The sequence below is a fragment of the Oncorhynchus tshawytscha genome, unplaced genomic scaffold (genome assembly GCF_018296145.1).
Source record: "Oncorhynchus tshawytscha isolate Ot180627B unplaced genomic scaffold, Otsh_v2.0 Un_contig_5873_pilon_pilon, whole genome shotgun sequence".
Lineage (NCBI taxonomy): Eukaryota > Metazoa > Chordata > Actinopteri > Salmoniformes > Salmonidae > Oncorhynchus > Oncorhynchus tshawytscha.
Genome location: NW_024608984.1, coordinates 71,718 through 95,933, shown reverse-complemented (window position 1 = coordinate 95,933; position 24,216 = coordinate 71,718). Strand labels below are relative to the sequence as shown.

At 39.3% G+C, this 24,216-nt stretch overlaps 2 protein-coding genes across 3 annotated transcripts; both read right to left on the bottom strand.

Moving 5' to 3' along the window:
• Positions 1–2,810: 2,810 nt before the first annotated feature.
• Positions 2,811–5,068, bottom strand: LOC112235379 (vacuolar protein sorting-associated protein 13B; the record flags this gene model as incomplete). The annotated part of the gene is given in 2 exon segments (XM_042313960.1): positions 2,811–2,969; positions 4,894–5,068. A coding segment is annotated over 1 exon segment (147 nt), but the record flags the coding sequence as incomplete, so codon positions are not given.
• Positions 5,069–16,196: 11,128 nt separating this feature from the next.
• LOC112235366 (protein odd-skipped-related 2) lies at positions 16,197–21,274 on the bottom strand. 2 transcript variants are annotated; one of them, XM_024403808.2, is made up of 4 exons: positions 20,907–21,274; positions 17,502–18,213; positions 16,974–17,073; positions 16,197–16,509 (listed from the first exon to the last, which is right to left on the bottom strand). In XM_024403808.2, exons 2-4 carry the CDS (start codon positions 18,152–18,154, stop codon positions 16,327–16,329), a joined length of 936 nt encoding a protein of 311 aa, XP_024259576.1. In that variant the 5' UTR covers positions 18,155–18,213; positions 20,907–21,274; the 3' UTR covers positions 16,197–16,326. The 2 variants fall into 2 exon arrangements, with proteins under 2 accessions (XP_024259576.1, XP_024259577.1); XM_024403809.2 differs by having other exon boundaries at positions 16,197–16,427; positions 20,907–21,267.
• Between the last annotated feature and the right edge of the window lie 2,942 nt (positions 21,275–24,216).

The following is a 24,216-nucleotide window of genomic DNA, read 5'->3' as shown; positions in this document are numbered from 1 at the left end:
GCCTCCCCTCTCTAACCACTAGGTTACCTGCCTCCCCTCTCTAACCACTAGGTTACCTGCCTTCCCTCTCTAACCACTAGGTTACCTGCCTCCCCTCTCTAACCACTAGGTTACCTGCCTCCCCTCTCTAACCACTAGGCTACCTGCCCCCCTTCTCTAACCACTAGGTTACCTGCCCCCCTCTCTAACCACTAGGCTACCTGCCCCCTTCTCTAACCACTAGGTTACCTGCCCCCCTCTCTAACCACTAGGTTACCTGCCCCCCTCTCTAACCACTAGGCTACCTAAAGTGATCACTAAAATCCACATCCTCTGACCACTAGGTTACCTGCCCCCCTAACCACTAGGCCTCTAACCACTAGGCTACCTGAAGTGATCACTAAAATCCACATCCTCTGACCACTAGGTTACCTGCCCCCACCTAACCACTAGGCTACCTACCCCCCTTCTCTAACCACTAGGTTACCTGCCTCCCCTCTCTAACCACTAGGTTACCTGCCCCCCTCTCTAACCACTAGGCTACCTGCCCCCTTCTCTAACCACTAGGTTACCTGCCCCCCCCTCTCTAACCACTAGGCTACCTGCCCCCCCCTCTCTAACCACTAGGCTACCTAAAGTGATCACTAAAATCCACATTGAGTTCCAGCCGCGTCAATCACTGGACACAGACTGTTTGACATCAGCACTGGTGGCATCCCAGTCCCTGTCCCTGGGTGTCACTATTGAGCAGGAACAGACAGGTGGCAGGGTGACACACGTCTAGCCACCGGACAATGGAACAAGTGACCTCTTGTGGGAAATGAGCAAACTCAGATTGAGACTGCCCTGACCTCCATTCATAGTTACCTCAGGAAAAGAGCAGACTCAGATTGAGACTGACCTGACCTCCATTCATAGTTACCTCAGGAAAAGAGCAGACTCAGATTGAGACTGACCTCCATTCATAGTTACCTCAGGAAAAGAGCAGACTCAGATTGAGACTGACCTCCATTCATAGTTACCTCAGGAAAAGAGCAGACTCAGATTGAGACTGCCCTGACCTCCATTCATAGTTACCTCAGCAAAAGAGCAGACTCAGATTGAGACTGACCTCCATTCATAGTTACCTCAGCAAAAGAGCAGACTCAGATTGAGACTGCCCTCCATTCATAGTTACCTCAGGAAAAGAGCAGACTCAGATTGAGACTGACCTCCATTCATAGTTACCTCAGGAAAAGAGCAGACTCAGATTGAGACTGCCCTGACCTCCATTCATAGTTACCTCAGCAAAAGAGCAGACTCAGATTGAGACTGACCTCCATTCATAGTTACCTCAGGAAAAGAGCAGACTCAGATTGAGACTGACCTGACCTCCATTCATAAAGTTACCTCAGCAAATGAGCAGATAAAGTCAATAGCATTACTAAGAGTTATTCCTGGACATTGAAGTGTTATTACAGTGTTATTACAGTGTTAATACCAGGTTATTACAGTGTTATTACAGTGTTAATACCAGGTTATTACAGTGTTAATACCAGGTTATTACCGTGTTATTACCGTACAGGGTTATTACCGTGTTATTACATGGTTATTACAGTGTCAATACCAGGTTATTACCGTGTTATTACAGTGTTATTACAGTGTTATTACAGTGTTATTACAGTGTTATTACAGTGTTAATACCAGGTTAATACCAGGTTATTACCGTGTTAATGCCAGGTTAATACTGTGTTATTACAGTGTTATTACAGTGTTAATACCAGATTATTACTGTGTTATTACAGGGGTAGTACAGCATTATTACTGGGTTATTACCGTGTTATTACATGGTTATTACAGTGTCAATACCAGGTTATTACCGTGTTATTACAGTGTTATTACAGTGTTATTACAGTGTTATTACAGTGTTATTACAGTGTTAATACCAGGTTAATACCAGGTTATTACCGTGTTAATGCCAGGTTAATACCGTGTTATTACAGGGGTATTACTGGGTTATTACCGTGTTATTACAGAGGTATTAGTGTTATTACTGGGTTATTACCGGGTTATTACAGGGGTATTAGTGTTAATATCAGTTATTAGTGTTAATACCAGGTCAATACCAGGTTATTACCGTGTTAATACCAGGTTATTACTGTGTTATTACAGAGGTATTACAGTGTTAATAACAGGTTATTACCGTGTTATTACGGGGTATTACAGTGTTATTACTGGGTTATTACAGTGTTAATACCAGTTATTGCCGTGTTATTACAGGGGTATTACAGTGTTAATACAGTGTTAATACCGTGTTATTACAGTGTTATTACAGAGTTATTACAGTGTTAATACCAGGTTATTACAGTGTTATTACTGGGTTATTACCGTGGTATTAAAGTGTTAATACCAGGTTATTACTGTGTTATTACAGTGTTAATACCAGGTTAATAATTGGTGTTAATACCAGGTTATTACCGGTGTATTGGTGTTAATATCAGGTTATTACTGGGGTATTGGTGTTAATATCAGGTTATTACCGTGTTATTACTGGGTTATTACCGTGATATTACATGGGGTATTACAGTGTTAATACCAGGTTATTACCGTGTTATTACAGTGTTAATACCAGGTTAATACCAGGTTATTACCGTGTTATTACAGTGTTAATACCAGGTTAATACCAGGTTATTACCGTGTTATTACAGTGTTAATACCAGGTTATTACCGTGTTATTACAGTGTTAATACTGGGTTATTACCGTGTTATTACAGTGTTAATACCGGGTTATTACCGTGTTATTACAGTGTTAATACGTTTTATTCCAGTTTAATTCCAGGATGAATCCATACCTGCTCCAGGACATCCAGCTTCAGCTCCAGCTTGCTCAGTACTACGTCTCCTCCCCATAGCGACAGCTGCAGGTCAGAGGGCTTCAGGTTCTTGATGTATTTGTTCACGTAGGTCATCAACAGGGGCGTGACATAGGACTCCAACATCCTGCCTCTGTCCTGGACCACAAACACAATAGGGAAGAAAGGAGAGGAGTCATTCCAAGTCACAACACATAGTTTTTAAAAATAAAGAGGTTCAATAAAGCAAGTTGAGCTAGCCAAATAACATATCTGGTAACCGAGGGCTATCCTTAGCTAGCCAAATAACATATCTGGTAACCGAGGGCTATCCTTAGCTAGCCAAATAACTGGTAACCGAGAACTATCTGGAGGGCTAACCAAATAACATATCTGAACTGAGGGCTATCCTTAGCTAGCCAAATAACATATCTGGTAACTGAGGGCTATCCTTAGCTAGCCATGCCTAACAGGGCTATCCTTCAAAAATGCCTACAGCCCTTCAAAAAGCCCAGTCAAACTAACTGCCCTAGCTAGAGATGCAGGACTGTAGAGAACTGGTAGAACCAGTCACATGGTAATGTGTGTTATAGATCTTCCTTTATTTGACAACATTAAAGTTACAGCGAACCACCTCACACAACATCATGTGGTTTTGCCTTTTCATGTATCCAAATCTATGTGACATGAGTGTGGATCATTTGCTAGATTGCATTGCTTACGTAGTGAGACTACAGAGTTTATCAACGTTGTTATTCGTTATTCACTGAGTATTTATTCCTCGTGTCACTATTTTTTATTTGTCATCTTTAACTCTGCATTGTTGGAAAAGGGACCCGTAACTATTTCATGGTTAGTTTTACACCTGTACACCGAAGCATGAGACAAATACAATTTGACGTGAACTGTGACAGCTCACTACAGCCTAACAGCTAACTAGATAGTGTAGCCATAGAGAATGATAGAGTCCTCTAGTGGCCATTTAAGCATAGGCATCACCATGAAGGGCTTCCACCATACTTCCGCCATTTTAAAGTAGTCAACTGGGTGGGGATTCCTATGAGTTGTAAAGCCTCAATAGCGCTACCTATGCCGTCACTGACGCTACAGAGGGCACAGATATATTTTTTTTAAATAGATGATTCCTCTATCAATTAAATTTAATTAGCTTAATTGGCATGATGTAACCATGTACATATTGCCAAAGCTTATTTTGGATATTTACAATATAAAAATCAAAATGAGAATCAAAATTGCCAAAGGTATTAACAGTAATAACAATAACCAAGTGTCAAAATAGCCATACATTCAACAATAACAATAGGATACAGTAGAGTACATGTGCAGGTTGATTGGTCTATCTATCTATCTCTATGGGTGAATCTGATGTGTACTGGCGCTTTGATCTGGATTAAATCCAATTTATGTTTAATCTGGAATGTGGTCGGAGGCGCAATATGGATGATGAGACGCATGTTGCTGAGCCTCTGGAGGCATGAAGAGGCCACCACCTCGCCAGGCACCTCGTAACAACGAGGAGGGCTCCGTATAGTTCCGCATTGACATGATTGGTTGACTGTAGGTGAGGGCGGGAAGTCCCTGTATAAACACAAACTCGCTTCCTTCACATCTTCCTTCCACAGCTGCTCTACGAAGCGCAAACAACTATTAACGCCATGACTTGGTGCAGAGGCCGTATCACCGTAAATACCGCACGACCAATGCAGACATCGGATTGACCATGAAGCGCCTTTAAAAAGGACATCATCATATTGTTGATTGGGGTCCATTCAATGCAACCCAGCTAGCTAGCACAATTAGCATGCAAGTTTCAACAAACTTGTGGGCCTGGCACGTACCATTAGTTAATAGGGCTGGTTAGAGTTAGTTCGCTAGCTGATTAGTTATTGGACTATTATAAACGGGTGTCCGTGTTGCATTCTGCTAAAGTGTTGGCTAGCCAAATGACAGATGAGTTGGATAGCTCCAGTCCTAACCTGCTTGCTAACCTTAGCCTAGCTAGATATCTAGCCATTTCAGTAGCCAAATAAACGAAGCATATACGTCTGCTGTCTCTACTTACACTCAATTATTTCCCTTACGTGTTTGGCTGCAGTTTTCAATGAATCTCTTCGGTAGCACACTAGTTAATTCATCCCGTTAGCTGAAGCAAGGCACATTTTTTTGTCTCAGGGAAACGTCATCGTCAACTAAACACAGAACTTCCGCGTGTTAACTGTGTCGTCATTTCCTGGTTAGGTATCAAACACCACGCCCCCTCCCCCGGTGATGGGACCAAACCAATACATTTACGCGGTTCCCTTTCCTTGCAGCGTCTCATTCATAAAATATAGTGAATTGTGTTCAGAGCAAAATGGTGTAAATTTATCAAGCGCAATTGAAACACAAAACGATTGCGGTTTGAGGCTACATGATCTGCATACAAGTAGCTAGTCAACTTCTTAAATTTAGCTCATGAATGGTTTGATTATAATTCTAGCATGATACAGGAATTAAAATTAAAATAGATTAATAGTAGAAAATGTATGGCTATAATAAAAATGTCTCAAATGTTGCACCAGTACTTGAAATAGGAATAAACAATGAAAGCTAAATGTGTCGTTCATCATGCTGAAATCTTTAAACGAAAGCTTAGTCTTTAGATTCTAGTCTGCACGTGTCAACTGCTAGTCATTGTCGACATTTTGATTACTTCTCCCAGCAAATTCTGAAATGTCTGATTTCAATACAATAGAATGAAAAATAGTAGATCACATAGGTCAATGCATTTATTATTGTATTTACTGTTATGTTCATTTTCTCTGGAGATTCCAGATGTAAGAAAATAATCTGATTTAAACCACTTGATTACTGCTTGAGCATGTTGTTGAATTCTGATGTTTATTCCATTTCATATTTTAAAAATTCTCCCTTATTTCCAGGTGTAGTTTTACAAATCACAACTTATTCCTCTCATGTCCTTTTAATCATGAAATGTAATGACAAATACATAGCCGAATAAATTAAAAAGGGACAATCAGCAGTTTCTACATCCATTTTTGGACTTAAAAATTAATGGTATGTACCCATTGATTGTTGAAGAATATAACTTCTAAACGCCGAATGAGCTTAGTTCCACTGTCACACCCCATCAGAACCCAAAATATACAGTGCCTTCAGAGAGTATTCATACCCCTGGACTTATTCCACATTTTGTTGTGTTACAGCCCTGAATTCAAAATGGATGAAATATATTTCTATTCTCACCCATCTACACACAATACCCCATCATGACAAAGTGGAGAAAAAAATATTTTTAGAAATGTTTGCAAATGTATTGAAAATTAAATACAGAAATATCTAATGTACATAAGAATTCACACACCCTGAGTCAATACATGTTAGAATCACCTTTGGCAGTGATTACAGGTGTTAGTCTTTCTGGGTAAGTCTCTAAGATTGATTACAGCTGTTAGTCTTTCTGGGTAAGTCTCTAAGATTGATTACAGCTGTTAGTCTTTCTGGGTAAGTCTCTAAGATTGATTACAGCTGTTAGTCTTTCTGGGTAAATCTCTAAGATTGATTACAGCTGTTAGTCTTTCTGGGTAAGTCTCTAAGATTGATTACAGCTGTTAGTCTTTCTGGGTAAATCTCTAAGATTGATTACAGCTGTTAGTCTTTCTGGGTAAGTCTCTAAGATTGATTACAGCTGTGAGTCTTTCTGGGTAAGTTGATTGATTACAGCTGTTAGTCTTTCTGGGTAAGTCTCTAAGATTGATTACAGCTGTTAGTCTTTCTGGGTAAGTCTCTAAGATTGATTACAGCTGTGAGTCTTTCTGGGTAAGTCTCTAAGATTGATTACAGCTGTTAGTCTTTCTGGGTAAGTCTCTAAGATTGATTACAGCTGTTAGTCTTTCTGGGTAAGTCTCTAAGATTGATTACAGCTGTTAGTCTTTCTGGGTAAATCTCGAAGAGCTTTGAACAACCCATTATTATTATCTGTTAAATAGGTATTGATTGTTGCTAGGCAACTGTTTACAAGTCTGGCCTTAGATTTTCAAGCAGATTTTTATAAAAACTGTAACTCGTCCAATCAGGAACGTTCACTGTCGTCTTGGTAATCACCTCCAGTGTAGAATCCTGGTGTTTTAGGTTCTTGTCTGGTGAAAGGTGAATTCATCTCACCATTGTCTGGTGAAAGGTGAATTCATCTCACCATTGTCCTGTTGAAAGGTGAATTCATCTCACCATTGTCTGTTGAAAGGTGAATTCATCTCACCGTTGTCTGTTGAAAGGTGAATTCATCTCACCATTGTCTGTTGAAAGGTGAATTCATCTCACCGTTGTCTGTTGAAAGGTGAATTCATCTCACCATTGTCTGTTGAAAGGTGAATTCATCTCACCATTGTATGTTGAAAGTGAATTTATCTCACCATTGTCCTGTTGAAAGTTAATTCATCTCACCATTGTCTGGTGAAAATCAGACTGAACCAGGTTTTCATCTAGGATTTTGCCTGCGCTTAAATCCAATATATATATTTTTTTTATCCTGACAACCTCCCCAGTCATTAACGATTACAAGCACACCCAAAACACTCAGGCTCCCGAGTGGCACAGCCATCTAAGCCACTGCATCTCAGTAGTGCAAGAGATGATACCTGTCATTCTTGGTAGTGACTGGGTGTATTGATACACCATCCAAAGTGGAATTAAGAACTTCACCATGCTCAAAGGGACATTCATTGTCTGATTTGTTTTATTTTGAATCCAGGCTGAATCACATGTGGCTGTGATTGGGAGTCCCTTAGGGTGGTGAACAATTGGCCCAGCATTGTCCGGGATAGTGCGTCATTGTAAAATAAGAATTTGTTCTTAACTTTGCCTAGTTAAATAAATGTTAAATACAAATATTTTCTATATATATGCAGCCACCACTATGCTATAAAATACAGAGAGTGGTACTCAGTAATGTGTTGTATTGGATTTGCCCCAAACATAACACTTTGTTTTCAGAACAAAAAGTATAATGCTTTGCCACATTTTCTGCAGTGTTACTTTAGTGCCTTGCTGCAAACAGGATGCATGTTTTGGAATATTTTTTATTCTGAACAGGCTTCCTTCTTTTCCCTCTGTAAATTAGGTTCATATTGTGGAGTAACTACAATGTTGTTGATCCATCCTCAGTTTTCTCCTATCACAGCTATAAAACTCTGTAACTGTTTTTAAAGTCACCATTGGCCTCATGGTGAAATCCTTGAGTGGTTTCTTTCCTCTCCGGCAACTGAGTTAGGAAGGACACCTGTATCTTGGTAGTGACTGGGTATATTGATACACCATCCAAAGTGTAATTAATAACTTCACCATGCTCAAAGGGATATTCAATGTCTGCTTGTTTTTTTACCCATCTACCAACGGGTTGCCTTCTTTCCGAGGCATTGGAAAACCTCCCTGGTCTCTGTGGTTGAATCTGTGTTTTGGAAATTCATTGCTCTACTAAGGGACCTTACAGATAATTATATGTGTGTGGTGGGTACAGTGATGAAGCAGTCATTCATAAAATCATGTTGAACACTATTATTGCACACAGAGTGAGTCCGTGCAACTTATTATATGACCTGTTAAAACACATTTTTTTACTCCTGAACTTATGAAGACTTGTCATAACAAAGTGGTTTAATAGTTATTGACTCAAGACATTTCAGCTTTTCCTTCTTTTTTTAAAAATTACTTTTCAAGAATTTCAAAAAGCATAATTCCACTTTGTCATTCTGGGGTATTGTGGGTAGTGACAAAAAAAGATATACATTTGATCCATTTCAAATTCAGGCTGTGATATATAACAACGTGGATAAGGTTTGACATATTTTCATCCAATGTTTACTTATTTAATTAAAGAAAAGTTAAATCAAATGTTTTTAATTAAAGAAAAGTTAAATCAAATGTTTTTAATTAAAGAAAAGTTAAATCAAATGTTTTTAATTAAAGAAAAGTTAAATCAAATGTTTTTAATTAAAGAAAAGTTAAATCAAATGTTTTTAATGAAAGAAAAGTTAAATCAAATGTTTTTAATTAAAGAAAAGTTAAATCAAATGTTTTTAATTAAAGAAAAGTTAAATCAAATGTTTTTAATTAAAGAAAAGTTAAATCAAATGTTTTTAATTAAAGAAAAGTTAAATCAAATGTTTTTAATTAAAGAAAAGTTAAATCAAATGTTTTTAATTAAAGAAAAGTTAAATCAAATGTTTTTAAAAAATAAAATTGTAAACACAGAAAATGTAAACAAACTATTATAGCCACTGGTTAAAACTATCATATGTTGATATCATGGATGGTCGATCCTTGTATCCACAGTTCTGTCTATGAATTTGAGAGTGGTTCCATTTCTCCTTGCTCCTCCCTCAGCTGGTTACCTGAACCAGGGGTGGGGAGGCTGCTTTGGTATGGTTTCTAATGCTGATTGCCTCTTTAATGAAACAAATATATGCGTTCCTTTTATGTAACCAAATGTATAACTAACATAGTCCTGTCTAGTTTGTTATTTATTCCAGAATAAAGGTCTCTGGTATCTATTGTTATATTACCATAATAAAAGTCTGGTGCATAATAAACAGGCCTGGTGTCAGCTAGGGTTGTCCAACGCCAGGTCCTGTTGATATATAGAGTCAGGGGTAAGTGAGGCTATTGAGCACTTAGCTGTTATCCTCTCTCAGTGAGATAAGGCTAGTGAGGACACAGCCCTAACCCTGGCCCTAACCCTGGCCCTAACCCTGGCCCCAACCCTGGCCTAAACCTGGCCCTAACCCTGGCCCTAACCCTGGCCCCAACCCTGGCCCCAACCCTGGCCTAAACCTGGCCCTAACCCTGGCCCTAACCCTGGCCCTAACCCTGGTCCTAACCCTAACCCTGGCCCTAACCCTGGCCCCAACCCTGGCCCTAACCCTGGCCCCAACCCTGGCCCTAACCCTGGCCCTAACCCTGGCCCTAACCCTGGCCCTAACCCTGGCCCTAACCCTGGCCCCAACCCTGGCCCTAACCCTGGCCCCAACCCTGGCCCCAACCCTGATCCTAACCCTGGCCCTAACCCTGGCCCCAACCCTGGCCTGGTCCTAACCCTGGCCCCAACCCTGGCCCTAACCCTGGCCCAACCCTGGCCCTAACCCTGGCCCTAACCCTGGTCCTAAACCCTAACCCTGGTCCTAACCCTGGCCCCAACCCTGATCCTAACCCTGGCCCTAACCCTAACACTGGCCCTAACCCTGGCCCTAACCCTGGCCCCAACCCTAACCCTAACCCTGGCCCTAAACCTGGCCCTAATATACTGTAACTTTTGACTCTTCAGTTAGACATGTGAGTTCCCATTCTTAGCCCCGATGACGTGTACACTGACTTGGCGTGGGTTTAGTGCTAACATGTGTCCTCGCACTGAAATTATTTAAAGAGAGGATTTGGTTTCAGCCAATAGTCAATGTAGCTGCTCCTTTGAGAGGATTTGTTCCAGCCAATAGTCAATGTAGCTGCTCCTTTGATGTCCAATCACAATATTAGAAACCCTTTGTCACTGCAAATAAAGTCAGGATATGCCCACTGGATTGAAGTGTTTGACTAAAAACAATCACATTTCTCCAAAACACGAAGGGCTATAATACCAATAGAAATGAATAGCAAATGGACTGGTAAAGAGGTCTGAGAATATGTGAAAATACTGTCCCGTTTGTGAACGCTCCTGTCAACGGGCAGGACATCGGACAGCTCTATATTTGTTCCTTTTAAGATCGACTTTCCTCGAGTTTTCACCCTAAATCTTCGGGCTCCCCATGGCGTTTCTGGCTACAGCTTAACCTTCCCAAGAAGGTTATTTTCCCTGTTCGAAATGGGAAAGCTTCGGAGCGGAGTTACATAGAAGGGTTTTACATGTGGAGACAGATTAAACGTCAAACTCACTTATACAGCGTTTAGGGGTTTGTTACTCGGGTTAGTTTTAGCACACTTGTTGCCAAGCAGTCGTCATAATATAGCTTTTGATTATGACGTGAGCTTTCAGTGTGTGTGTGTTTTGAATATCGAACTTCTTTTTGAAAGAACAGACGCGGATGGTGACATTACGATGTGTTACAGACGTCATGGTTACGACTTACCAATTTTTGTTAGTTGTGTTAAATATTTATTTTGAAAAATATATAGTTAATTGTTGTGTTTTTAATTATTCAAGTGTATTCTTATAGGCCTAATTTTTAAAATCCGAAATGTGTGTTTTGTTATTACATATATTACTAAAATATTGTTTAAAAAAAAATACAAATAAATGTAAGAATATTGTTATATTGTAATGGTATTATTAGTATTATTAAGAGTAAAGCACTATAGGTCATTTGTTCCATTAATTCTAAATTAAGTTGACAATGACGTGTCCTGTTTTCCCGGTTATCAAACGTATAAACAAAAGGGTTACAGACTATAATCATTTTAAAAAAGGACACTAGATCAAATAGAAAAATAGTATCACATAATTCTAATTTACATCATTGAAATGTCGATTATTGTTAGCATTTCCTATCAATGAAATGCCTGATTTAATATACACACGATTATTACTAGGCCCGTGGGGCCCAATTGTAAAGGTAGGCCATGATTACAGGACCAGTTGTCTTCCATCCGTAGTATGCATCTGATTATTGTCACGATGGGTTCCATTGTTGTCGCTGTTGCGTTATTGTTTTTATATTGCTCTAAAATACGACTACTTCTGTCAGCTGTTGCACCGCTGTAGAATGGGGCTCAATTCAGTGCACCAATAGAAAGCGGTTGCTTTTTAGGTTTATGCATTTCGCTGCACCTGTGATAACATCTGCAAATCTGTGCAGGCCTACGCGACCAATAAACTTTTGATTTGAAAATAGGAGTTAGGCCTATCATTTTGACCGAGATACAACAGTACTTCCGGGTCAAAAGTCAGGCCCTATCTCTTATTATTCAACGATCACGTTGTTCTGAAACATATTTTAACAATGAGAGACAGAGAGAGAGAGCGAGTCAGAGAGAGAGACAGAGAGACAGAGAGAGACAACAATATATTTACTCACGCTTGTTTTTACCGGAGCACTTGGACGTGGAAACAAAAAATATATTTTTCTAGAAAATTACAAAATCTTTGGAGGCTTTACGCATTTCGTTTCCAAGAGTTGACACGCCTTAGCAATAGCAGCGATGTTCATGTTAATTATTATTTGCGTCTACACTTGATCAAATATGTTGTCTCTTTACTGATTGGTGGAAAGACATTCAACCATTGTCTTGATCTGGAACAATATGAAAATAGACGATTAAGAAAATCAAGATTATATCAGGCCGACATACTATAACTGAATACCAGTAGGCGATAGGCGACTAGTAAAACGTAACAATCATATAGTAGTGTAATAGCAATATCCTAATAATAATAATTGTAATACTTGATCTATAATAATAATAATAATAACAATAATAATAATAACAATAATTCTAATAATACATGTTTTCCAAACAAATGTATTTCATTTTGCATGAAAAATGTGTTGGGAACCGTCATTGTAAATAAAAATGTGTTCTTAACGGACTTGCCTAGTTAAATAAAGGTTAAATAAATAAAAACAATTTTTAAAAATTAACCTTCTGTGTAATTGTGCGTGTCCTCGTGCCACTGTGGGCCCACTTTGCAGCTTCTTACATGTATAATAACGATCAGTAGCGATCAGAGGCCATGGTGGAGATAAAGATATCAGATATAACGTGTTGCCCTGCTGCTAATGCTGCTAATGGAACGGCTAATGAGCCTCTGTCAGCTGTCATATAGATAGGATCATATTATAATTAGAATATACTCTATTACTAATCACACCATGACAGTAACACCAACAATAATACTACTCCTGTGGTAATACTACTGTAATACTACTACTGTAATAATACTACTGTAGTACTACTACTGTAATAATACCACTGTAATACTACTACTGTAATACTACTACTGTAGTAATACTACTGTAATACTACTACTGTAATAATACTACTATAGTAATACCATTGTAATACTACTACTGTAATACTACTACTGTGGTAATGCTACTGTAGTAATACCACTGTAATACTACTACTGTAATAATACTACTGTAATAATAGTACTATAGTAATACTAATGCCATGATAGTAACACCAACAATAATACCACTACTGTAGTAATACTACTGTAAAAATACTACTGTAGTGATACTACTGTAATAAAACTACTGTAATAATACTGTGGTAATACTACTGTAATAATACTATTGGAATAATACCACTGTAATAATACTACTGTAATACTACTACTGTAGTAATACTACTGTAATACTACTACTGTAATAATAATACTGTAATAATACTACTGTAATAATACTATTGGAATAATACCACTGTAGTAATACTACTGTAATAATGCTACTGTAATAATACTACTGTAATAATACTACTGTAGTAATATTACTGTAATAATACTACTGTAATAATACTACTGTGATAATACCACTGTAGTAATACTACTGTAGTAATACTACTGTGATAATATCACTGTAGTAATACTACTGTAATAATACTAACACCATGATAGTAACACCAATAATAATGCCACTGTAGTAATACTACTGTAATAATACTCCTGTAATTATACTACTGTAATACTACTACTGTGGTAATACTACTGTAATAATACTACTGTAGTAATACTACTGTGATAATACCACTGTAGTAATACTACTGTAATAATACTACTGTGATAATACCACTGTAGTAATCCTACTGTAATAATACTAACACCATGATAGTAACACCAATAATAATGCCACTGTAGTAATACTACTGTAATAATACTCCTGTAATAATACTACTGTAATAATACTACTGTGATAATACTACTGTAATAATACTACTGTACTAATATTACTGTAGTAATACTACTGTAATAATACTAACACCATGATAGTAACACCAATAATAATACTACTGTAGTAATACTCAGAGTCATTCTCAAATAAGATAGTTGTATTTATGCAATGTTATTTTCTGCACTATAAGTTACTACAATACATTACTAGGAGTTTATAGATGGAGCGTGTGAGTTACTACAATACATTACTAGGAGTTTATAGATGGAGCGTGTGAGTTACTACAATACATTACTAGGAGTTTATAGATGGAGCGTGTGAGTTACTACAATACATTACTAGGAGTTTATAGATGGAGCGTGTGAGTTACTACAATACATTACTAGGAGTTTATAGATGGAGCGTGTGAGTTACTACAATACATTACTAGGAGTTTATAGATGGAGCGTGTGAGTTACTACAATACATTACTAGGAGTTTATATATGGAGCGTGTGAGTTACTACAATACATTACTAGGAGTTTATAGATGGAGCGTGTGAGTTACTACAATACATTACTAGGAGTTTATAGATGGAGCGTGTGAGTTACTACAATACATTACTAGGAGTTTATAGATGGAGCGTGTGAGTTACTACAATACATTACTAGGAGTTTATAGATGGAGCGTGTGAGTTACTACAATACATTACTAGGAGTTTATAGATGGAGCGTGTGAGTTACTACAATACATTACTAGGAGTTTATATATGGAGCGTGTGAGTTACTACAATACATTACTAGGAGTTTATAGATGGAGCGTGTGAGTTACTACAATACATTACTAGGATCTTTATTTGTTTTATAGCTTATCGTTTATTCGCCCGTTAGTCAGCGCCACAACAAAATATATTTTTTTCTGGGTTGTGCACCAGCTCGTGTTTTTTATTCTACTATAAAGCTACATCATCCCTCCTTTATTTCCAATCAGAAAGCGTGTTAAAAATAACAAGTTGTCAGCCTTTTGTACACAATGAAGTATGTTTTTGTGTTAAAGACGATAAAGGGGGTGGATCGTACCTCCCTTTTCATTCCACCACTTCGTGACTAATACGTTTCCCTTTTCACGCAGCAAAGAACAAACTTCAACAAAATACTTCTTTTTTTTTTTACCAATGGGAATATTTAACTTGCTTTATTTCTAAAATACAATTTAACATACTTTAAACATTAGGGTTTTTTTTTTTTTTAAAACAACGTTTTAATTCAAGGACAACAACAACAACAACAACAACAACACAAAAATACATGTTTTACATGGGCTCCAAAAGTCTTGATATTTACAGGTAGAAGAGGCAGGAGGAGTGGTCTGTCTCTACAGGTAGAAGAGGCAGGAGGAGCGGTCTGTCTCTACAGGTAGAAGAGGCAGGAGGAGCGGTCTGTCTCTACAGGTAGAAGAGGCAGGAGGAGCGGTCTGTCTCTACAGGTAGAAGAGACAGGAAGAGCGGTCTGTCTCTACAGGTAGAAGAGACAGGAGGAGTGGTCTGTCTCTACAGGTAGAAGAGGCAGGAAGAGTGGTCTGTCTCTACAGGTAGAAGAGGCAGGAAGAGCGGTCTGTCTCTACAGGTAGAAGAGGCAGGAAGAGTGGTCTGTCTCTACAGGTAGAAGAGACAGGAAGAGCGGTCTGTCTCTACAGGTAGAAGAGGCAGGAAGAGCGGTCTGTCTCTACAGGTAGAAGAGGCAGGAAGAGCGGTCTGTCTCTACAGGTTGAAGAGACAGGAGGAGTGGTCTGTCTCTACAGGTAGAAGAGGCAGGAAGAGCGGTCTGTCTCTACAGGTAGAAGAGGCAGGAAGAGCGGTCTGTCTCTACAGGTAGAAGAGACAGGAAGAGCGGTCTGTCTCTACAGGTAGAAGAGGCAGGAAGAGCGGTCTGTCTCTACAGGTAGAAGAGGCAGGAAGAGTGGTCTGTCTCTGGTAGAAGAGACAGGAAGAGTGGTCTGTCTCTACAGGTAGAAGAGGCAGGAGGAGCGGTCTGTCTCTACAGGTAGAAGAGGCAGGAGGAGCGGTCTGTCTCTACAGGTAGAAGAGACAGGAAGAGCGGTCTGTCTCTACAGGTAGAAGAGACAGGAGGAGTGGTCTGTCTCTACAGGTAGAAGAGACAGGAGGAGTGGTCTGTCTCTACAGGTAGAAGAGACAGGAGGAGTGGTCTGTCTCTACAGGTAGAAGAGACAGGAAGAGCGGTCTGTCTCTACAGGTAGAAGAGACAGGAGGAGTGGTCTGTCTCTACAGGTAGAAGAGGCAGGAAGAGCGGTCTGTCTCTACAGGTAGAAGAGGCAGGAAGAGCGGTCTGTCTCTACAGGTAGAAGAGACAGGAAGAGCGGTCTGTCTCTACAGGTAGAAGAGGCAGGAAGAGCGGTCTGTCTCTGTCTGGGCTCCTTGGCTTTCACTTGACGCGCTGTACTGCTCATCACTCCGTTGTAACATTGCTTGTCCACGGTTCAGTTTGTTATATTCTTTCAATGGAAGAAAATGAAAACGTTCGTCGATGTTGTTGTCTCCTCTGTTAATAACGTCCGTTTTGTTTGTTTGTTTGTCTGTTTGTTTGTTTGTTTGTATTGGCTGTTCATCAGCCTTCTCAGATTGGCTAGTAGTCCTGATGAGGAGTGTGCGTCAAACTGTGCCGTCGCAAGTCACAGTTGCGCCGAAACACCTTTCCGCAGCGGTCACAGCTGTAGGGCTTGATGTCTGTATGGGTGAGAAGGTGAGTTTTCAGGTTACTTCTCTGATTAAAGGTTCTTCCGCATGTGGGGCATTTGTGTGGAGATTCCTGTTTAGATTTAAAGCAAGCAAAGGATTATTCCCTTTAGTTTATTTAGCTAAATATATGTATTGTATTATAATATGAATCTTCAATCAGTTATTGACATTGTGCTGAAAGTAAGCTGTGCCCTTAACAAAATGAACGGCTGTAGGTCTAGCCTATATTTCTTTAAACTGCTTATCATAATCATTCAGTTATTGCCATACATGCCAAATATAATCGAGACACAATCACTATCCATACAGGCAATCCAAATAAGTATATATTTTTTAGGTTTTTAGAAAATTGGCCAAATTTGATCAGTGGCGTCTGCAGTAAGACATGACGCGTGTAATAACATGAGTACACATATATGCGAGCTCGTGCCTCATATAGTTTGCTGACTCACATACATGGTGATTGGTATCAAATTGTGTTAATACATCTGGTGTTACGATGGCAGATGATATAAGTTTGGATGGAAGACTCACCTGCATATGTAATGTTTTATGAACGGCTAAAGTTCGAGACTGACAAAATCCTTTCCCACATTCTTGACATTTGAAGGGCTTTTCCTTGGAGTGGATGTATCTGGAAATGAGAAGACAAAAGGAGACGCGGTTAAAACGGAACACCTTTCATATAACTGCATTTCTTCTTTGTGGCCTTTTCCAAGGCGGTTGAGTCATGCTGAGAAGTGCCTGCTGCCAGTAGTGCGACTTGATCTGTGTTCTGGTGCGTAAAAGGGCTTTAGCGCCCTCTCGGAATATGGACTAGTCGTACTCTGCACAGTGCACGCAACATAGTTATTACAAAAAAATACCTACATATGGAAAAAAAAAGTATTCAGTGCGTTACAATGTTGGAATTGTGAACAAAGTCAAATGAATATGAATAAAACGCGATCATAACATGACATGACGCTATTCCGTACACACCACTATCAAAGCGTTTTTTTATTCCTTTCAAAGAAAACAACAGCGATATCATCCCAGACATTCAGAGCACTGCTTCTTTACCTGTGGTCTCTCAGGTGGTCTTGTCTTCGGAAGGCCTTGTGGCAGATGTCACAGGTATAAGGCCGCTCGTCTGTGTGAGTCCTCTCGTGGATCAGAAGATTGTATGACTTGGTGAAATGCCTGCCACAGAACTTGCAAATAAATTCCTTTTTCGTTTTTGACGGAAGCCTTCCCCGGGTGGGTTTTCTATCAGGCGACAGTTTGTTGAACTCAGATATCGCGCTTCCGAGCCCCGCTGTCAACTTTGAAAGATCCCCAGCCTTCGGCGGGTCCTCCTGGGTGGCAGCTATCGCCAGGTTGGCAAAGTCAAAGCGCGGTGGTCGGTCCTTGTGCAGCCCGGGGATAAAGTGAGTAATGCCCTGTTTGGGGTGGAAGAGGTGTGCGGCGAACGGTAGCCCCGTGAAGGTAAACCGGGGATCCATTAAGCCCTGAGCGGCAGCCATCTCTGTGATAGTCGACCTCAGTCCCTGCATGTGCGGATAGCCTAGTGTCCAGTGGTTCATGTGCATGGTCTGCACCGCGCTAAGGCCGTACAGTCCCTGGAGCTGGTCGACCGCGGCCGGGAAGGCGTTGACCGCATGCAGGAAGGAGTAGTTGGTGAGCTGGAGAGACGGGTGGAGAGGGATCGGAGCGGGCAGGGCTTTGCTCCCCATCTCGGCGGCGAAAGGCTTCACGGTTAAGGCCTCGGCACAACTCTACCACGTTGAAGGTCCTGTTGGAGACATGAATAATACAAATTAATATGAGTTCATCATCAACCCACAATATGGCACAATATAGATCTAGAAAATACTGCAAGTAAACAATAAAAACAAGCATAGAGTTAATGACTAACTATTTCTGTGCATTTTGCACAATGCTGCAAATACTTTTCCATTAGAGCTTTTCCAACCATTTGACCTTAGTCGACATTTAATTAATTTACAACCGTCGTGAGAACGGCCGTAATAAGGGCTGATATTGGATTATCTCACATTCAGTGTTTTAATACTTCACTTCCATTGTGGAAATCAAGGACAGGGACTAATTTGCTTCAAGATTTACGATTTGCACACCGTCTAAAGGCGAACCGATTCCTATTCGGTTATAAAGAATGTTGTTATAAGAGACGTGTTGAGAACGTTCAAGTTATATCTTATTTATTTGTGCGCGCGCACAAAGTGTAAAAAGACGTGGGTACTACACATTGAATGTTTGGCTGGTGAAAATACATTTCGTTCATTTTTTCTTATTCTAGAGCACATGGTTATTCCTTCTAATAACATAAATATATGTTATGCATCCACAAAAAAAAAAAAAAAAAAAAAAAAGTTGGAGACGTTTTGTTTTCGATGCGCTCGACTGTGCATGCTGTCACTCCCAATGCAATGTTCCACAATACATTAAAACAACTCATTGCTTTAATGCTGCCATTACATTCGCCAATCCCGTGTGTAACAACACACAGGGCCTAATTAAATGTATTGTTACGTCAACAGACGTGGGAGTTTGTAATCTTGCCACACGTTGTCGGACGCGTTATTCCCTTTAAGGCGTGTTATAATAGAGAACAACATATAAAAGGGGTTTGCTTATCTCCTAAAATCAACTTTAGCCCCATTTTCTTGTTATTGTAAAATCCATTTCTAGGCTATTGGAGTCATGTTTAAGGCCTTGAGCGATGTTTATCTCTGATCACAAAAGCGTGGGCCTACAAACTAGATTTAACTTTTTGTTGTAAATTACGTCCCAAGACCGATTATAGGATGTTGTTGTAACCTATAATCACCATTTTGCAACGTCAGAGAAATACTTTATTTGCGGCACATCCTTTGTAAATACTATTGTACCTCGGCTAGACGTGCTATATGGTGTGAGGTTATGAGAACTGTATGGTAATATGATGGGACTGTTAAATGACTGAGGGTTACATGCACCAAGTGGTGTAATGACACCACGTTGTAATGTAATGCTTTCCAAACCCACGAACAAGCTCACCGTGTCACTCCCCACGCACGATACTTGTTTAGACCGTGTGTTTTTTTTTTTTAGGTGTAAATAAATAGTGTTCCTCTCAAAACAATTTAAAATGTTCACCTTATTGCGTAAAAATGCAAAAACTTTAGACTGTTGTGTGTGACCATGAATTTAATATATTTATAAATATATATTTTAGAGCGTCCCATTTACAGCTACCGTTTTGGGTGCAGTGTGGTTTTTGAGGTGTTGATAGTGCTTTGAGTTTCACGTTTCTATAAGTTACTGTAGCAGCATACCACTGCGCATAAAAACCAGCGAGGACTGACAACCCTCGCTGAGCATTCGTCTGAAAAGTACGACTCATTCACAATAATCGAATTTTACCCAAATATAAGCTGTTTTCCCAGGTTAGTTTAAACTTTAGTCAATGGAATGATTGATTCTAACACGGGTTAAAGTCAGTGAGTAAATGCTAGGTTATTAATTTACAGATGATTGACTTGCATAAAACAGGCTACTGTGTGTAACCTATATAGCTAGCTATACGTTCACACGTGGACAGAGAAAGGGCAGAGTTTGGTCCTTGTTCTCAGGCTACTTTTATGTTCACAAGCACAGGACAACTCTTTACTGGCCAATGAGATGAAAGGGCATAAACAGTTTGTCTTAAAAGTCATGGTGAGGTGGATATTTGTCAGAAATGGGCAGCTGCAACAAAACTTCCGGTCAGCATGCATGTTGATAAGGATATGTGTAGTTTACAATAACCTATAGCCTTTACGTAATAGTTTAATGACAAGCCATATATGTAGTGTCGTATAGGCCTGGGTTGCCCAACTGGCGACCCTGGGATTTTATTTGGCCCACCAATCTATTTATTTATTAACTTTTTTATTTTTATTTTTCATTGTTTTGACGTGTAAAATACTTCTTCTTTTTTAAACAACAGCAAATCAGCTCCGAGGGATTTTAATTTTGGAAATGTGTTCCAAAGTATTCCCACGCAGAATATAAATATATATGTGGCCTTATATAAACGTAAGCAAGGTTTGAAATGTTTGAAATGATTATGTTTTAGTCAAATATTATATTATTATATTATTATTATATTATATCCGTTTGTGGTTCTTGCGGTCAATTTGCAGTCCACAAATTGTTTGTAATTATGTTTCGGCCCGTTGACCATCCCCTCAAGAGCAAATCGTCTCGCGGCTAAATCTAGTTGATGATCCCTGAGATAGGCTATTCTATATATTACTGTAGTCTCTGTTTTTTGACACTTAGCTTTACACAGTAAAATATGTATATTCTGACAACATGCACTCGTTTGAACTATCAATTAGTAGGCTACTCGGGATCTCATTGTCATTGAACTATCACTACCTGTTTCAACACAAGTGTAATGTAATCTATTAAAGAGCAACTATCATGGAAACATAATCTTACCCCCAATAAACAGACGCCAAAGGTCACTCCGCAGTTAGTTCTGCTGTGTTTCAATAATCCACAATGCCTTTAAGAGAGGCGACAAAACTCCACTTTAAAGTCAGCAAAAGCTTTCCAACTTCGTCCATGTAAGTCTCATCGCCATACCGTCGCAGAACCAGATCTGTTGCGACTTCGTTATACTTTGCGCACAGTGAGGCAAAGAAGTCCTCCTCCGGAGGGGAAAAAAAAGTTACGATCACTATAAGGAGTTCAAGCGACGCCAGGCGCAGGAGACCCGTACTCTGCTCTGTTTCTGCTCGGTTCGGAGTTGGGCTGTAGTGGGCTTGAAGAGCACAAGTCCCTTCACTTTTCAGGACTCGGGGCACTCGGCGTGCTCAGCCCGCCCTCCGCCACGCCTTCTCGTACTGATCAACTCTGTCCTTCTCTGTTTATTTGTGTTTGGATAGCAACTAGGGACCGAGCACAGCTCACCGCAACCTGCGTCTGACACTTCACATACAGACAGCCTATACCTTTTGTGTTGTTGTGAATGGTTACTTTTTCTTGGGAAACACGGAAATAACAAGAGTGACAAACATGATCCATTTTCAAACCAATGAACGCTTTTTTTTAGGTTATTCAAAACGTGATTTAATATGAAAAGTTTAGAAACCATGCGTATTGTGTAAATAGAGGGCACATGTATGAGCCACCACAATAAATCGTTTTATTTAATTGTGGTAAAGGTTATGTATTGGGAGCTGCAAAGCACGAACAAAACTTCCCCCAAAAACAGCGGCGGAGAACAGACATTCCAAGAAAATCGTTACTCTGCTGTTTTCAATGTGTTTCAATGACTGTTGTGTTTTCTCTTCTCCTCCACATCTGTGTTATTAGCTCAGAATAGAACAGAATAACCCGCTAAACACAACGACTTCTGAATAACATGTGAGAGTCAACATAAACAACTGTTACCCTCCAACACCTCCACCACAAGCCTTTTACAGTCTTCTGTTAAATGCCAAACAGTAGGTTATAGCGACCATTACATTATATCAACACCGAATAGTGTCTTATCTATTTAAATGATGACCATTTTTAGAAATATTATATGCGGGTCTATTTACATTAAAATCTAAGATCCTTTCCGATGCATTTTATTTTCTACAACAACAAAAAAAACGACACTGTTACTAACATATAATTACCTAGACTATAGATAATAATTAGGCTACCATCTACTTCTAAAAGAATTCTCTAACCTAAATGAGACAGGCCGAGTTGTATGTTTGGTCTCATTTAGTTTAGTTTGTAGATAGAACTACATCGTGCTCTAATACACAGAAAGCTGACATTAATTAAACAACTGGAATGAGTCTAAGACGCGCGGCTCTCTCTGGCCACAAATAATGATTTTCACATTTCATGATAAGACAAATGTGTTTGAATTAAGTCAGTATCGAACATTCTGTCTTTGATATGTAGATCTGTTTATCGAATAATTTCCACATGATGTATCCGATCAGGTGATTTCTCTCTTTACACCTTACAAATGCCGTTGGTGCAGGTGGTCTAATCAGTCTTGAATATGAATTCTCAGTCATTTGATGATCATTCACTAATAGGTTGATGAGAAAAAGTTTCAGTAAAATGGCAAAAAGTTAGACAATAAATGGCTTTGAGATATTCCGCAACATGCAAAATATAATGCTACAATGATTATGTAGGTCGAATAGACGTTATAAATCCAACAGGGGAATGAATAGTGAAAGGCTAATAATTTCTCCTCAATGAATTTACAAAAAATGTTTTAGTTAAATTCTGATATATTTTTTTTATCAATTGAACGAGGGGCTCATTGTATGTGTAACGTGTTGCTGCATCCCTCAACATGACTGTAGCTACAACAGGACAATGACGAGTACTACAGCACGCTACAGCTGCAGCCCCAGAGCACGCAAATGGCGTCGAGCAGAATTACAGGTCTGCAGCGACGCCTATTGGTGCGTGACAGACACGACGGAGTAAATGAGTGACGTCGTTCACTGCTCATTGGCTCGGCCTTCTATTCAACGTTCCATTAATGTCATGGACTAAGGCCCAGGCGATCTATCTTAAGTAGACTAATGCGAGGGTAATACAGTAAAAAAAAAACAACAGACGATCATTGTAAACAACATTTGTTGAAATTAGTGAATCTACAGGTTTATGCGCGGGAGGTAACTTTTTTTTTTTACCCCGTTGAGAAAATCTAGCCTACATTTTTGAAATTCCAATTTCTATTAAGTGTTGACGCTCTGACTACAATTAAGACTCGGAATATTTGTCTAAAACAACAGTCGTTTACCTGAAAAATCAATAAAGGAACAATAGGAAACAGATCACTCAGAGAGAGAGAGAGAGAGAGAGAGAGAGAGAGAGAGAGGACCTGGATCATATAGACACTGCGGTGGACCCGCCTGTGTTCTGGCTTCAGACCCAGACACAACGAGACAAGCGCGTTGGGCAAATGGAACTAATGAACAACCAACCGCTTTGGGTTAATAATCAAATGGAGAGGATGGGTTCACAGGTCAACCCTGGTCTCCTTGACTGGATAGACCACAATTAAAAGAGAGATGGGGATCTTTAGTCTAGTTGGGCATTTTGTAACCTATTTGGTTTTAGTAGGTCTAAGAGCTCAGGTGCCGTTTTTTATTTTGTCGTTGATATGCAGAATTTCATTTTTTTTTAAATCCTGCTCCATTTATGTAGTGACGTGCTTGCAAATGTGTGGTTTTCGTATTCAGTTTCATATCTCTGAATGTTACATTGTTTTCACGTTGAAAAAAAAGGCTAGTGGAAACGATACCACACTTTTGATTATAGGCCTAACTGACGACAACACTTTTAATAATAACATTTAAAAAATGATTTGAGCAAATTGCGTAAGACTTGTCCTTTAGAAAGGACACATTTGTTTCTGATGAACAAGAAATAAAAAAAATACTGTGTGACAATTTATTATTACTAACAAACATTCACCAATTTTCAACTGATATCTGCCAATAATAGCTCTAGAATGATAATGCTGGGACCGGCCTTAAACATAATGTATTATGCTTACTTTATATGTGAGGTATTTACTTAGGCCTAAATCTATTCACCTGCCATCCCAAACACCTGCCTTGCTGATGTTTCTCTGATGATAATGCTGGAAAAAAATAATAAATACAGCTTTCAAAAATACATTTTACCTTTTTTTTTGCAGCTTGAAAACTCCACATCCACAGTAATGGCTGACAGACAGAGATGTCTATAGGGTCCCTGTGTCAGGGTTGGTCTCTCT

Coding starts and splice junctions, on each gene's coding strand:
- LOC112235366 (XM_024403808.2), bottom strand. CDS start 18,154: ATGGGGAGCAAAGCCCTGCCCGCTCCGATCCCTCTCCACCCGTCTCTC. Junction 17,074..17,501: donor GACCACCTGAGAGACCACAG/GTAAAGAAGCAG, acceptor TCTCATTTCCAG/ATACATCCACTCCAAGGAAA. Junction 16,510..16,973: donor ATAAAACATTACATATGCAG/GTGAGTCTTCCA, acceptor AAATCTAAACAG/GAATCTCCACACAAATGCCC.